This window comes from Dendrobium catenatum, unplaced genomic scaffold (assembly GCF_001605985.2).
Source record: "Dendrobium catenatum unplaced genomic scaffold, ASM160598v2 fragScaff_scaffold_156, whole genome shotgun sequence".
NCBI classification, from domain to species: Eukaryota; Viridiplantae; Streptophyta; class Magnoliopsida; order Asparagales; family Orchidaceae; genus Dendrobium; species Dendrobium catenatum.
The window spans coordinates 11,525,445-11,540,472 of NW_021318618.1; the positions used below are offsets into that span (position 1 = coordinate 11,525,445).

Consider the following 15,028-nt stretch of genomic DNA (forward strand, 5'->3'; position numbering starts at 1 on the left):
TAAAATTAAAAAAAAAGTTTGCAATTTATAGTTAACTGTATTTGTGTGTTAGGCATTAAATTATTTATGTTGTTAGAATTCATGAATTTTGAGAAGGTAAAAATACCTTTTTCTAACTTAATTATACAACATTATCCCATATTTTATAGATCTATGACAGATGTCTTAAAAAGAAAAAATAACTTCTATTGATAACATTTAATTGTCTCAATATAATCCTTCCTATTCAGACTATCCAATATGAAGGATATTGGCGTGATCCAGGTGAGCCTCCCACGGATTCTCATCCTACCCGCTGGGATCAAATACAAGGGATGATCTGAGATTTTGACATCCCCCTCAGCTGGAGACCAGCTTGCAATACTCGCTCAAGAGTAGACTGCATTGGTTATGGATAGGATATCCAACTACAAAGAAATGCCTGGCAATGAAGCCGATGATGGAAAACTATCCCAAAATTCGACAATTAAGCCGGTTGTGGAAACTTGTAATTCCTCATAAATTACAGCAATGAGGCGTAGTGCAACCTGATATTTTCATGTCTCCAGCAATGAAGGCGGTAGTGGAACCCTTATTTCTCAGATCCGGCAATGGAAGGCGTGGTGTGATATTAGTAGCATTAAAGTGCTGATTTGATCAGCAATAAAGAGCTGATCTTGATCATGTCAGCAATAAAGGTTGATTTGCTTGTATAGCATAAAGGCTGATTTACTTGTATAACAGCAATAAAGGCTTATTTTGATCAGACCAATAAAGCTGTGATTTGATCATGCAGCAATAAAGACTGATTTGCTTGTATCAGCAATAAAAGGGCTGATTTTGATCAGAATTAAGGCTTGATTTGTTTATACCAGCAATAAAGACTGATTTTTATTATACCAGCAATAAAGGCTGATCTTTGATTATGTTCAAACAATAAAAGGTCGATATTCTCTCCCTTTTGTTGCTTGTTGAAATAACGATTGGTCTTTATGACTTGGACGGGTAGCTACGCAAGCAGAAGGTCTGTTTAGAAAATCAAAGGCCACCCCATCCATTGGAGGACGGCTTCAGAGCCAATTCATTGGAAGTTGCTGTAGGTGGTGACACAGAGGAGCTCGAAACTCTTTTCGAAAATTTGAAACTCTAACGAAGACGGGAAGATCTCGTCATTGGGCTAGGCGCCATCTTTCGATAGCCTATGGCACACGGCGTCAGCTGTGGTGCTCGCTCAAAGTGTATGAGCGAGGTCGATTGCCGAACCAGTGATGGCTTCATCGTCTTGAGGAGTTTGTGGATATGAATACTAGCAAGGTCGATTCCATAGTAGCGCTCGAGGATCTCCCCGCGCTTTCTTGTCTATCGATCTTGATCGCAACGGATCGTTATCAGGGAGGAGGTTCGCACGCGTTTGATGCACGGCCTCGGAGACAGGGGTTTGTCGCGCAGTGCTGGAAGATGACAGATTGGCGGTCGATCAGGAGGCAACGACTTCGTTGACTTACGTAAGGAGGTGCGTCGCTTCTTCGGATCCTTCGGGGTTCGACTACACTGCTTCGATGACTTTCCCTTCCGGTTCAGATCGAAAGGTTTCGCCTTCGCTCGTTTGTGCGTTGTATCGACTATCCTCTTCGACGTCTCTCCTGTTCGGGCTTTGGGGCTTCATTAGAGGCGCTTCTTTGGCTCCTTTCGTTGAATGTTCTGTCTACGCTCGCGCAAGTTCGAAACCTCTGCGACGCCGGTGTTTAGCGGAATCAGAGCTTCAGTCGATGGGTTTTTTCCTGGTTGCGCTGGCGTCATTGAAAGGATCCGCGGCTTCTGATGCAGCGTCAAGAAGCTCTGGAACATTCGGCAATGAAGGCCACCAGATTTCTTTGGCTCTGATACCATGTTAGGAATTTCATAGAATTTGGAGAAGGTAAAATACTTCTACTTATATACAACATTATCCCTATTTATAGATCTATTACAAGATGTCTTAATAAAGGAAATAAATAACTATCTAATGATACATTTAATTGTTCTCAATTAATCCTTCCTAATTCAGCTATCCAAATATAGAAGGATATTGGCAGTTAGATCCAGGTGAGCCTCCACGGATTCTATCCTGACGTCGGGATCAAATTACAAAGGGATGACTGAAGATTCTTTTGACATATGTCAAAGTGAGCATAACAAATTTAAAAATATTAAATGAAACTATGACCAAAACCAACAAAAATATATTAAGAAATGGATAGGCAATTAGAAATACACTTGAGAGATTTGCACATGAATAATGAGTAGTAGAAATCCCCAATAAAGACGGGCATATTAAAGCTTTATGATGAAAAACTTAGAGGAGGAAATATTATACCTAAAATAACAATTGTAGTTATTCAAAAATAATTTATTAAGAAGCAATGTTAATATACCCATACATACTCAACAAGATTGAAACGAAATGAGGTTCAAAAAGACAACCCCAATAGTTGGCATAAAGGGAAAGAGATGAGATGAATTTGTGGTGACTTCATCATTCATGATATTTATGACATATTGTATATATTGATGTCATTAAATCCAATGATCTCAACACTCATATGTGAATCATTGTCGGTTTCAATGTAGCATGGAAAATAATAAATTTCTATTGAAAAGTTAAGGACTTATATCTCTTTTTTATGCACACTTTTTCTACTATCAATTCCACAACGAGTGTCCTATATTAGTGATAATGAAGTTTTAATGTCCAATATACAGATGGTAAATCCCTCTAGTTTTAAATCATCAATGGCAAATGTTGAAACTACAATAAACTCCTTCAAATGTTACTCTCAACAATACAATTGATAGAGAAAAGCATTAACATGTTATTCAAATAGGGATTTTAACGGTTAAAATGAAATCATAGAGTGTAAAGAAGTCACTGTGGTGTAAGATCAGATATAGGCAAATTGCCGTAATGCAGTTCACAAGATTATCCAAATTCTGCAAAAAAGCAAATTTTTGTGGATGGTTTGAGTGATATTTTACTGCTCTCCACAATAATTTGATGAAGTATGTCAACCACTTAAAATCATGAGGCATGCCAGCAAACCATTCTTAGTTGTTTTTTCTTCCCGGATGTCAATTGCAAAAACAACTGACATGTTGATTCTAGATACTGCCAATTGGAAGTGATATTGTCCATAGTCACAGTAGAAGTGATAATGCAAATGACATATATTCCCTTTCAAATATGAGGACTACCTAATACAGGAATTTCTAATAACCTACCAAACTTTTCAATGATTAAGTGACGGAAAGAAATGTTGATAATACTAGATTAATAATATGCCCTAAAAGAAGCTGAACTGCAAGTTCACCAACGAGTGCTCTAAACTTATGAATCGATCATGATGAGGGTAACCTATGTACTTCCAAAGTAAAAAACATTAAGTCCACAAAACTTCTTAGAACTCATCTTTTGACATCACATTTTGGCATAATTTAAGCCACACTTCTTTGAAAATGATGCTATAGATAGTCACAAATCGACTAATTAAGGAGCTTTTGGGGAGAAACATTTTCACCGCTTCGTTTTTCAAATTGCTATCACCACTTTTTTTTGCTAGTGCTCAAAATTTTTGTCGGTTTGAAGCTTCTTCTTTATAACCAGATCTACTAATGTCTAGTAGATAATTGTAAGAAATTTGTTGTAATATATTTTTTCAAAAAAAAAGAAAACATATTTATAATTACCACAATAACTTTCAAAAAATATTTTCTTCACAACAATTTTAAAACCACTTTTTACAAAACAGATTTTAAAATTCACTTTTCACAAAAATGTGCAGCCACCCCCAAATTAGATCAAAAGAGCACACAACTTAATTTTGTGAACCATACGAAATTTCTTAAAATCTTCTGCAATACTTCAATTGAAGGAATATTTCTCACGTTACATTTCCCATTAATAATAACAGGATGCTTAAAAAACGTTATCATCCTCCCTATAAACGGGCATGGGATAGAATTTTCTCAATAAGAAAAATTACCGTACAGAAGAAAACTACTAGCACTATTGGGTCCCAATAGCTTTTTAGTTCTCATGGAAAAAAATTATAAATAGTGTATTTGGACCTGCAAATACTTTCATGACGCGACCTTCATCGTAACTACCTCTTAAAAGAGAAGATCTGTTATGGCATACACATAATCTCCATTCCATCTTTGGGCACATCTCAAGTATGAATTCTATGCTACGAGAAAAGAAATGATGCTTACATTATATTTCAGTAATTTTACAAAAAAAATTAAAGGAAAAAACGAAGAATGAAATAGCGTTCAAAATACTCCTTGAAAAAACATAAATATTCCAAGGGATGAACTCCAATAATAGCTCAATTACAACCCCCATCCAAAAATAGCAGAAAATTATTAATCATGTTATTGAAACATAACATGTCATACTGTTGGTACAATCTTAGTAAATCATTGCAAGGTAGCAATAAAATAAATGGGACTAAATGTATTTTAACTTAACGATAAACACATTCAATTTCTGACAAAGAAGAAAAGAGTCAAAGGTATCAAATAGGAACTGAGATGTATTTCCATGATACAAATAAGACCTCAACCAATAGTCATTAGCTCAGCCTCATTTTGGTTGATATGAATTTTCAGTTATTGGTATTAAAATGTTGAAAAATTAACTAGGTGACATTAAAGTATGCTATCTTGAATTGCAGTAGCAAGTCATTTCCAATCAAGAATGATTTTTGCAACACATTTACAAAATCTAAAAAAATAATACAATGTCAACAGTGTCAAAGCTTAGCCAACGTCAATGCTAAGATCATCTAGGAAGGAAACACGCTGCAGAGATTTTAACCACTCCAATTATTCTAAAAAATAACATGATCAAAATAACTGTCAACTATTAGAGCATTACCTCTTTTATATAACATCAATAAACACCACTGTTTTTCCCACATGTGACAAACACCTTTTAAAAAACAGCCAACAGCAAAAGGACGGTTCTTTCACAAACTAGCCGGCAAAAAAAAAAAAGAATTTCAATTGCACTGTGTTAAAGCCAAATAAAAAAGATTTAGTCCTATCATTGCAAAAGATGATTAGTAATTAGACATCTTCAAACTTAAAAAGGAAAAAAAAATATGGCATTCCAAATAAAAACTGTATAATCCACGCTAGCTTTTTAAACCCATGCATTACAAAAAACAGGTTGGCACTTTCTATTAAATGAGTTCTCATTGCATATCATCAAAATGAGAAATATTTAATGCCTTCGTTTAATAATTTTTTTTAAACAAGTAAAAATCTATAAACATTTTTTTGGTTTTTGAGAACAGAGGCAGCAAAAAGGCCTTAAAAGAATAAATCTCCCTCATTCACAGCACATGCACACTAAAGTTTTGCCAAAAGAAAATAAAATGACAGATATTTCAGCTCTTCCATCAAAGAAAAAAATATCAGGGAAATAAATGGACATACTATTTCTCCTGAGATAAGGATTACTGGCAAGCTCATTGCTATGAGCCTTAATTGCAGTCTAAGAAAATCTCTATAAATTGTCTAAAAAAGACACAAGAAGGCTCTGTTCTTCAATTTCAACAATACTCTATCAACGAAAAAAGACACAATAAGGGATCTGCCAATCCTATATATTTACTATGCCACACATTACTAAATATTACCAACCAGAACTTAAAATCATATCAGTCTAAGCCAACATATCAAAAAATAAACTGTATATAGAATATAACTTGGTATATAAAAATAAATGTCACATTGTTTCCTTTCACGTACTCTTTCCTGACGCCAAAAAAAAAATAATGATGCAATAGTAAGCAAAATATAAATTATTAAATCAATCTATAATAATTGCAATACAAGCAGCACCTAAAAACAATGCCACACCTGTGAGCTCTTGACCTCAGACTTGAACTTGGAGAGTTAGCATCTTGAGCCATCTCACTCTGCAAATCAAAAAATTCACTCACACCATGCATAAAAACTATTCCTCCCCACAAGAAAACTATAAAAAATGAATATCAATAAAAGAAACCAAAAATGCACCATTCTGCATCTGCACATTAGACCACAAGATGACTGCGACACATTCTCAACTACATTTTAGAACTGTCTGTGATAAGCCGAGTAATCGCTTCGGCCTGATTGGACGGCACCACCCCTGCCCCTCCAACCTTCTCACCTGCCAACAAATCAAGCAAAATGAGCATAATCCCTCTCCATAAAGGCATTAATCAGACACCCGACCTTGACAATAAACTCCATTAAAAGAGAGAGAGAGCAAATAAAACAGGAAAACTCACCAGTCCCAGGGTATCCACAGAAACGCACGCTTCCCATTTCCTTTCGACTTGGCCAGTTCCGACACTCGCGGATTGATTACTCGAGGATGCCACGCCATCATCCTCTCCCGACGAGGCAATCACTGCGCGCCATCCAAATCTCCTTTTAAGCACATTTAAGGGGGCTGGATTTGGGCAACAGGATATTATTGCTAAATTCGCCAAACGGGATTTTGAGCACCCAGATATAAATCCTCCATTGCCCAATATTTGCATAAATCCCGGATTTCATTAAACCTGTAGTTCGGCGATTTACTAGCGGATTTGGCCGAAGAAGCCGCGCGAAAAGGGATAAAGTTGGTACATTCGCATACGAGCAAAGCTCCCGTCGTGACTTCCGACCGACGTCGTCGAAGGAGGCGAAGAAGCTTCTTTAGCGGCTCTTTCAAACCACACCCGCTTTGCAGCGGAGCCTTTTCAAAATCTCACGTGAGACCGCGAGGAGCCGAAGCAGGCGCTGAAGAATGGCGTGAGTGGTAAAGCAACAGTATCGAAGAAATGGAGACGATGAAAAAGGCAAACCCTGATTAATTAATTAATTATAATTATAAAATAAATAAATAGTTTTAATTTAATATAATAAAAAATATAAATAATTATTATATATTAACAATATAAATAATAATTAAACAATTAATTAAGTTAGTAAAATATTTACATATTTAATTGAGATAATTAATTATTAAAATATTTAAAGAATTACTTTAAAAATAAATTAAGATCATCAATATAAGGAGTATTAGTTAATAAGTTATTTTAAAAAAATAATTAACTAATTAATTAGCAAATTTAATTAAAATTTTATTCTCTCTTTCTATAGATTGAGTGGAATTATTGGGTCAGCATTCGAACACAGCTTACCATTTCGATATTCATTAGTACTGAAACAGTATTGAGCTCTGGTACTGATGAAGTACTAGTACCGAGCTAGTATCTGCAACAGTTCTGAGCTCGGTACTATTGGTACTGCTCAGTACTGTTAGGAGGTGGTGTGGCGCATTTTCATTGGGGCTCCGAACACGTCCAGGTGACTTGACCCATAATTTCCCCAGATACTTGAGGAGGCTACAGTTGTCGTGCTGTGGAAAAATTTTATTTCCGATGGTCCGTAGTCCCCATATATATCTAAAGAAAAGCTTTTTCTTTTGTAAGTTAGCATTTATATCTCTCTTTATATTCAAAAATTACATAACTATGATTATTATTTTAGAAATATGCTCAAAATTTTATCTGGTTAAAACCTATCTCTAACTATCTAATATTTCAATGTATGTGAGAGGAGATACAACAATTGTTTTATTTGGGTATTTCTTCATTCATATTCGTGTATTTGTTATACCTCGTCTAAGTTCTTCACATACGAGAGATTTCGTAATCTTCTTCATTCATGTTAAGCATTAATTAGTACTATTTTTTTGGTTTTATTATATATTCTGGATATAGGTCATTTTAACGAAGATCTAACATAGAAGCTAAAATGAGTGTCAAAAGTTTTTTAATTAATTTTACACTGCAAATGATATTTTTTTAAATATTTTATTAGATAATTTACGTCATAATTTACCATAAAAAATAAATGTTCACAAATTTTTTTTTAAAGTTTATTAACATGTTATTCAATTTGGAAGACCATTAGCGCTTGTAAAATGTTATATTCACATACATAATTTAAAAGAATTATATTTTGTTATAATTTCAAATGATAAAATAAGAATATATACATATGAAATATATAAAATATTGTATTGAAATATAAAATCAAGAAATTTAGTTAAATATTTATAGAAGCGTTACTAATATCACTTGTTACAATTTTAAACGGACGTTTTAGCATAATTTTTTTTACCTTGAGCTAAATTTTGGAGGAAATTATTCTGTGGAGACCGGATACAGACTTTTATTCGGAGATCAATCAGAATGTGTCACGTCAATGATATCTAACTACGGTACCGACGAAGGAATTAGCATTGATGCATTTTAATTAGCCTACAGACGCGAGTTTCAACATCTATACAGAATAATTTATCCCATAACTTGGATATAAAACCTATCAACAGTAATCTTAAAAGTTAAAAGCTTGTGATATCTTATGGTTGGTTAATACTAATGTGCTCTCTCCACATTTGGGCCTATAATTTAACAATTTTAGCATTAGTTGTGTGATTGGAGCTTGAGCTCTTTTGATCACCTTTAACAGGTTCGAACATATGGAGAAATTATCGTGCGAAAACCAGACGCCCAACATCATATGAAGACCAATCAAAATGCGCCACGTTACAACAAGTACCGAGCCGTCGGGTACCAAGCAGTAACTGAGCACAGTACCCAACAGGGTGATGTAGCACATTCTGGTTGGTCTCTCAGTGATGTTTGCATTCGGCACCATAATAATAATCTCGAACATGGGAGTATTTGTAGGCTTTTGAGTCATGGCACTTTCTAAGTTTTGTTAAATTGGGCCATCTCATGGGTTCCATTTTGATGTTAGATGAAAGGAGGAATTATCTAACTGACAGGCCAAGCTACTTAGATCAAATTGCTCATAAGTAGATGTGGACTTAAGGATGGTGTAGATTGGATGCTTAGGAGTTCAAAACGCTTAAGAATATTAACATTGATGAGAGAAGGGTTATGCAGAACTCAGTTGATGTATCAATTACTTGCTTTCTCCTGAAGTGCTGTATTCAAAAATGCTTATTCCCTTTAAAAAGTTAATACTGTCATTAGCCAATAAAATACCTTACAGATTGAGCAATCATTATATTACTATTTATCATTATTCTTATTTATCTTCAAATGAGACTGTATGAAAACTACTTTCTGATATAGAACATGATGCCGGAAGAAGAGATGTATTTTCATGCGGAGATCGGACACACAAAAAATTGTTCGGGTGTGTTTTCTATGAACATAAAAGCGCAGTGGTGAACAGTAAAAACGTAGTTAACTACCTTCTATTGTTCAATAGAGACAAAAACCGGACGATTTTCTGTGTCCGATCTCTGCACATAATAATTTCTATATCGGAATACCAAAAGAGACCAAAAAGAATTTTAAAAAAGAACGAAGAGAATTTCCCTTGAGCTTATCGATACAAAATTAAATGAACCTGATGTACAACTTCAAACAGTTTAAACTTCCAAGAGCTGATCGATAATGGCACTATTACCAGTGAAGAATTGACAACACGATTAGCTTCACCCTGCATTGCACAGAGCTCACTAATTTTTACACTGCAATCAAGGCAAAAGGAACAAATTGAAGATGGAAAATTATGAATTGAAGCACTTTGATCTGTATGGAATTATTCTTGGTTTCATTAGACAAGCCAAATATATAAATAGTTCACTTTTACCGTGTAAATTGTAATAGTTCATTACTTGTCTATGAAAAAAATAACTCTGCTATTTAATAGAGCCCTATACGTCTGTCATCTATAAAATATGATTTTACTCCTTTCTCTTTACATTCGTCTTGTCCTTTAGTTATTCTTGTTCGGTTCTATCCATGGCCGAAGCTTTCATTTGGTATCAGAGAGGAAACCAACTGATCTAAGCGGCATCCCCTCTGTTCTCGCTTTCCTCCAACGGTTAGAAATGGCAAACTTCCTCCTCCTCCCCTGCCGCCACCACAATCGATCTCCTGCCCGCCTCATCCGGCAATAGTTCCGAAAATCAAACATACATCAGAATAGCGCCAAAAAACACTCAAAATTCTTTGATGAGCCCATATCAAAGCGCGTCATCTCCCTCACCCTCACCGCCGAAACTTTCCTCTATGGCGTTCACAGTTTTCAAGCTCTTCAAGGCCACGGCTTCGAAGGGCTTTCTTGACGGGCAGCTGCCACCTGTCCTCACCTCTTCATAACAACTTTCCGCAAACGAAAAATCTCATTGCCAACTTGGAATCTCCTGGATCAAAAATCTTGTGCCTGCCCTCTACTCAGTGATCCTCACCAAGTATTCCTTCCTATGTCCTATCTGGACCACTTGCGCTGAAATCTGGGACACGATCAATCGCCGCCTCCAGTCCAATACCTCGCTCTCGGCACCATCTCAGCTGCGAAAACGAGCTTCATCATCTTTCTCATGAAAAAATCAGTCCATGTCGCAAACCTGCTCGCTATCAAATCTATTGTGCGACAGCCTCGCCGCCACCGGTGTCTCCTTTGGATCCTGAGGAGGTCTCTTATCACGCTAAAATGGTCTTGCTCCTCAATACCAGGCACTCAAGATGGCCATTTCGAACAAACTTCACAATCCAATCGTCTGGATGATCTTTATCACGCGCCCTGTTGCAAGTGAGAAAATTGATATGGCCAGAAACCACAACCGCGGCTTCACAATCTACTCATCACTGGACCAGCTACGGCTCTCGCGGCATATCGCGGGCGCGGGGCGCGGACGCAACAATGCCTGGTCGCGGCCGGTCATCCAACGCTTCCAGGAAGGAAAACCGAACAGAGAAGAACGCCTCAAACAACATCACCCTGTCAAATTTGTTTCAAAACAGGACACCAGCCATCAAATGCTGGTGGTATCGCATGACCAATCATTACACGGAAGACACTGCCTAAGACTGCGCTATTCACTCCATCAGGACATCAAAACACCCACCCTCAGACTGGTTTTTTGATAGGCGGCGGTCGAACCACCGCCACGTCTAACATTTCAATCATCCATCCACGCAAACAGATTCAGAGCAAATCAGCAAATCCACCCTTGGAATGGCTATCAACCTTCCTATTCACAATTCAGGCAAACCGGCTATCCCTTACCAACCCCAACAGGTACTCTCTATCTCCAAAACCTTCTACACGCTTCAAATCTATTCTTTTAATTCTCATACTCCATCTATCGACTAACAATGACAACAAGTGCACAGTACAAGTTTTCGGCCTAATGACTTCTGGCATTCAGGACTCAAAGACGGGTCAAATTCTACTTCGGGGCCCCTGTTTTAACAGGTCTCATTACCCCGTTTCGCTCAACTGCTACCACCGCTAACCTTGCTCTTTTTCAGCTCAAGAACGTTCAATAATCTTTGGCATAGGCGTTTCTCAGTCAAACCGGCCCTTCAGACGTTTAGCAAACAGCTAGACATCTATATATCCTGCCAATTTGTAAATTTCTATCACAATAACCAATTGTAACGCCATGTAATGTGGGCCAAAGCGCGGTTACCATTTACTCCTCAACTAACAATTACTTCTCATTTGCTTCGATCTTCGTTCACATCGACATCTGGGGGCCTTCACGGCCACCTCCACGCACAGGCTATAAGTATTACGATTGCGTTTATTGACAGATTACTCGAAATTTTCTTTGGATTTTTCCCTTATAATTCACAAGTCAGATGTTTTTACCACTGTTTATTTACTTCTTCACCAAATGATCAATTACCAATTAACAAATCTATAAAACATCTTTCGATCCGATGGTGCGAGGTGAGTCATTAATAGCAAGTTCCAACCAATTATTTCAAGAATCTTGGCTCCTTCATCAGTATCTTGCCCGTACACACCGGCTCAAAAAATGGAGTCGCAGAAAGAAAACATAGGACATCGTTGAAACCATGCGCGCATCCTATCTTGACGGCCAACCTTCCAGTCATAACTATGGGTATGAAGCCATGAACGCCTCGGTTATCATATCAACAAAAACTACCGTCTAGAGCTTCTTCAGAACCAAAGTCATTATCAGATATTAATACCAAAACCGCCAGCCTTATAATCATCTCAAGATCTTCGGTGGTCTCTGCTACCCTGGCTTCGACCCTACAGCAATCCAGCTCTCGCCGTCTCCCATTCCCGTGCGTCTTATAAGGCTATGCATGGTCAACAAAGGTTACCGCTCCTCGATCCAAAAACAGGCAAGCTCATTCCAGGATGTCATCTTTAATGAGGCTATTTTTCCTACCATCACTGATTTCGGCCCTTCACCAATCCTCCTCAAACAATTGTCCCACTCTTTACTCCTTTATACCACAATAAATCAGCCTCCCAACCTCTCAGCTCAATCAGCCACACCCACCTCGGCAATCTTGCCCTTTCCTAAACTCAGGTCCTCACTCCAACCACCGACATCCACTCGACCATTCAATCCAACAGACCTGACTCAAATTGTCCTTACCTATTTCCAAATACTACTGCCATTCCAAGCACCCTTACCTTCTCTCTCTTAAAAAATATAAATATTTAATGAGATAATTAATTATTAAAATATTTAAAGAATACTTTAAAAATAAATTAAATCATTATAAGGAGTATTAGTTAATAAGTTATTTTAAAAAATAATTACCTAATTAATTAGAAAATTATTAAAATTTTATTCTCTCTTTCTTAGATTGAGGTGGAATTATTGGGTCAGGTAAATATTTAATGAGATAATTAATTATTAAAATATTTAAAGAATACTTTAAAAATAAATTAAATCATTATAAGGAGTATTAGTTAATAAGTTATTTTAAAAAATAATTACCTAATTAATTAGAAAATTATTAAAATTTTATTCTCTCTTTCTTAGATTGAGGTGGAATTATTGGGTCAGGTCATCAAATACAGCTTACGTTCGATATTCATAGTACTGAGAGTACTGAGCAGTATTGAGCTCAGTACTGTGACGTACTAAGTACCAAGCAGTACTGAGCTCGGTACTGAGCAGTTCTAAGCTCGATACTATTCGGTACTGCTCAGTACCGAGAAGGAGGTGATGTGGCGCATTTTTATTGGGCTCCAAACATGTCTGATGACCTGACCCAATAATTTCCCCAGATTGAGGAGGCTACAGTGTCGTGCTGTGAAAATTTTATTTCCGAATGTTCCGTAGTCCCCATATATACCTAAAGAGAACCTTTTTCTTTTGTAAGTTTAGCTTTACATCTCTCTTTATATTCAAAATTAAATAACTATGTTTGACATTTTTAGAAATATGCTCAAAATTTTTATTCGGGTTAAAATATCTCTAGCTATACTCATTTAGAACTGTCTTTATATTCTATACTCGTCTAAATTTCTTCACTTAAGAGAGATTTCGTAATTTCTTCATTCATGTTAAGCATAATTAGTACTATTTTTTTTAGTTTTTATTATATAATGTGGATTAGGTCATTTTAACGAAGATCTAGCATAGAGCTAAAATGAGTGTCAAACAATTTTTAATTAATTTTACATGCAAATGATATTTTTTAAATATTTTATTAGATAATTTTACAGCATAATTTCCATAAAAAATAAATGTTCGCAAATTTTAAAGTTAAATTAAAATGTTTCAAATTTTGAAGGCATTAGCGCTTGTTTCACATAAAATATTTAAAAAGAATACATTTGTTATAATTTCAAAAGATAAAATAAGAATATATGCATATGAAATATATAAAGTATTGTTGAAAATATAAAATCAAGAAATTAGTTAAATATTTATAGAAACGTGTTACTCATATCACTTGTTACAATTTTAACAGACGTTTTAGCATAATTTTTTTACTTGAGCTTAAATTTTGGAGAAATTATTCTGTGGAGACCGGATACAGAACGTTATTCGGAGATCAATCAGAATGTGTCACGTCAATGATATCTAATTACAGTACCGAACGAAGGAATAGCATGATGCATTTTAATTAGCCTACAGACGGAGTTCAACATCTATAAAGAATAATTTATCCCTAACTTGATATAAACCTATCAAACAGTAGTCTTAAAAGTTAAAAGCTTGTGATATTATGATGGTAATACTAATTGCGCTCTCTCGCATTTGGGCTATATTTTTCACTTATATGGTATACAATTTACAATTTAGCATAGTTGTGTGGTTGGAGCTTGAGTTCTTTGATCACCCTTACAGGTTCGAACATGGAGAAATTATCGTGCGAAGACCGGACGCCAAACATCATACGGAGACCAACCAGAATGCACCACGTCAACAGTACCGAACCGTGGTACCAAGCAGTACTGAGCCACAGTACCCAACACGGAGGTGATGTAGCACATTCTGGTTGGTCTCCGAGTGATGTTCAGCATTCGCACATAATAATTAATCTCGAACATGGGAGTATTCAGGGGCGGAACCCCTCTATGGGTAGGGGGGGCAATTGCCCCCCCTCAAAAAAAAAAATTTTTTTTAATGCTCTTATTTAGATTATTTTTAATATTTATTACAAGGCTTTGAGCAAATTGCCCCCCCCCCTAAAAATGTTAAATACTGTGGTCAAAAGGCAATTGCCCCCACTATAATTAAATTCATTGTGTAGATGTATTATTGTTAGAGAATGATGAACCAAATACAAAGAGAAATAATAAATCAAAAATTATTCCGGGGGCACTGCCCCTTGACCCCGCGACTGAACCGATCAGGTCGAACCCCGCCAGAGGGCGCTGCCCCCTTGGACCCCGATATATATGTGAACACTTATAAATTTGCCCCCCCTAAAAATTATGGCTGGTTCCGCCCCTAGGAGTATTTGTATGCTTTGAGTCATGGCACTTTCTAAGTTGCTAAATTGGGCATCTATGGTTCCATTGATGTTAGGATGAAAGGAGGAATCATCTAAACTGACAGGCCAATCTACTTAGATCAATTGCTCATAGTAGATGTGGACTTAAGGATGGTGTAGATTGATGCTTAGGAGTTCAAAAACGCTGAGAATATTAACATGCATGAGAGAAGGTTATGCAGAACTCAGTTGGATGTATC

The 15,028-nt window shown here is 36.3% G+C and overlaps 1 protein-coding gene across 1 annotated transcript in view; it reads right to left on the reverse strand.

Annotated features, from left to right (window-relative positions):
• Window positions 1-6,397, reverse strand: part of LOC110096234 (protein FMP32, mitochondrial-like) — a 20,448-nt gene extending 14,051 nt beyond the window's left edge. The window contains 6 exon segments of the mRNA XM_028691656.1: window positions 5,884-5,918; window positions 5,921-5,980; window positions 6,107-6,152; window positions 6,155-6,178; window positions 6,300-6,319; window positions 6,322-6,397. Coding sequence (XP_028547489.1) covers window positions 5,884-5,918; window positions 5,921-5,980; window positions 6,107-6,152; window positions 6,155-6,178; window positions 6,300-6,319; window positions 6,322-6,397 — 261 coding nt within the window.
• Window positions 6,398-15,028: the final 8,631 nt, after the last annotated feature.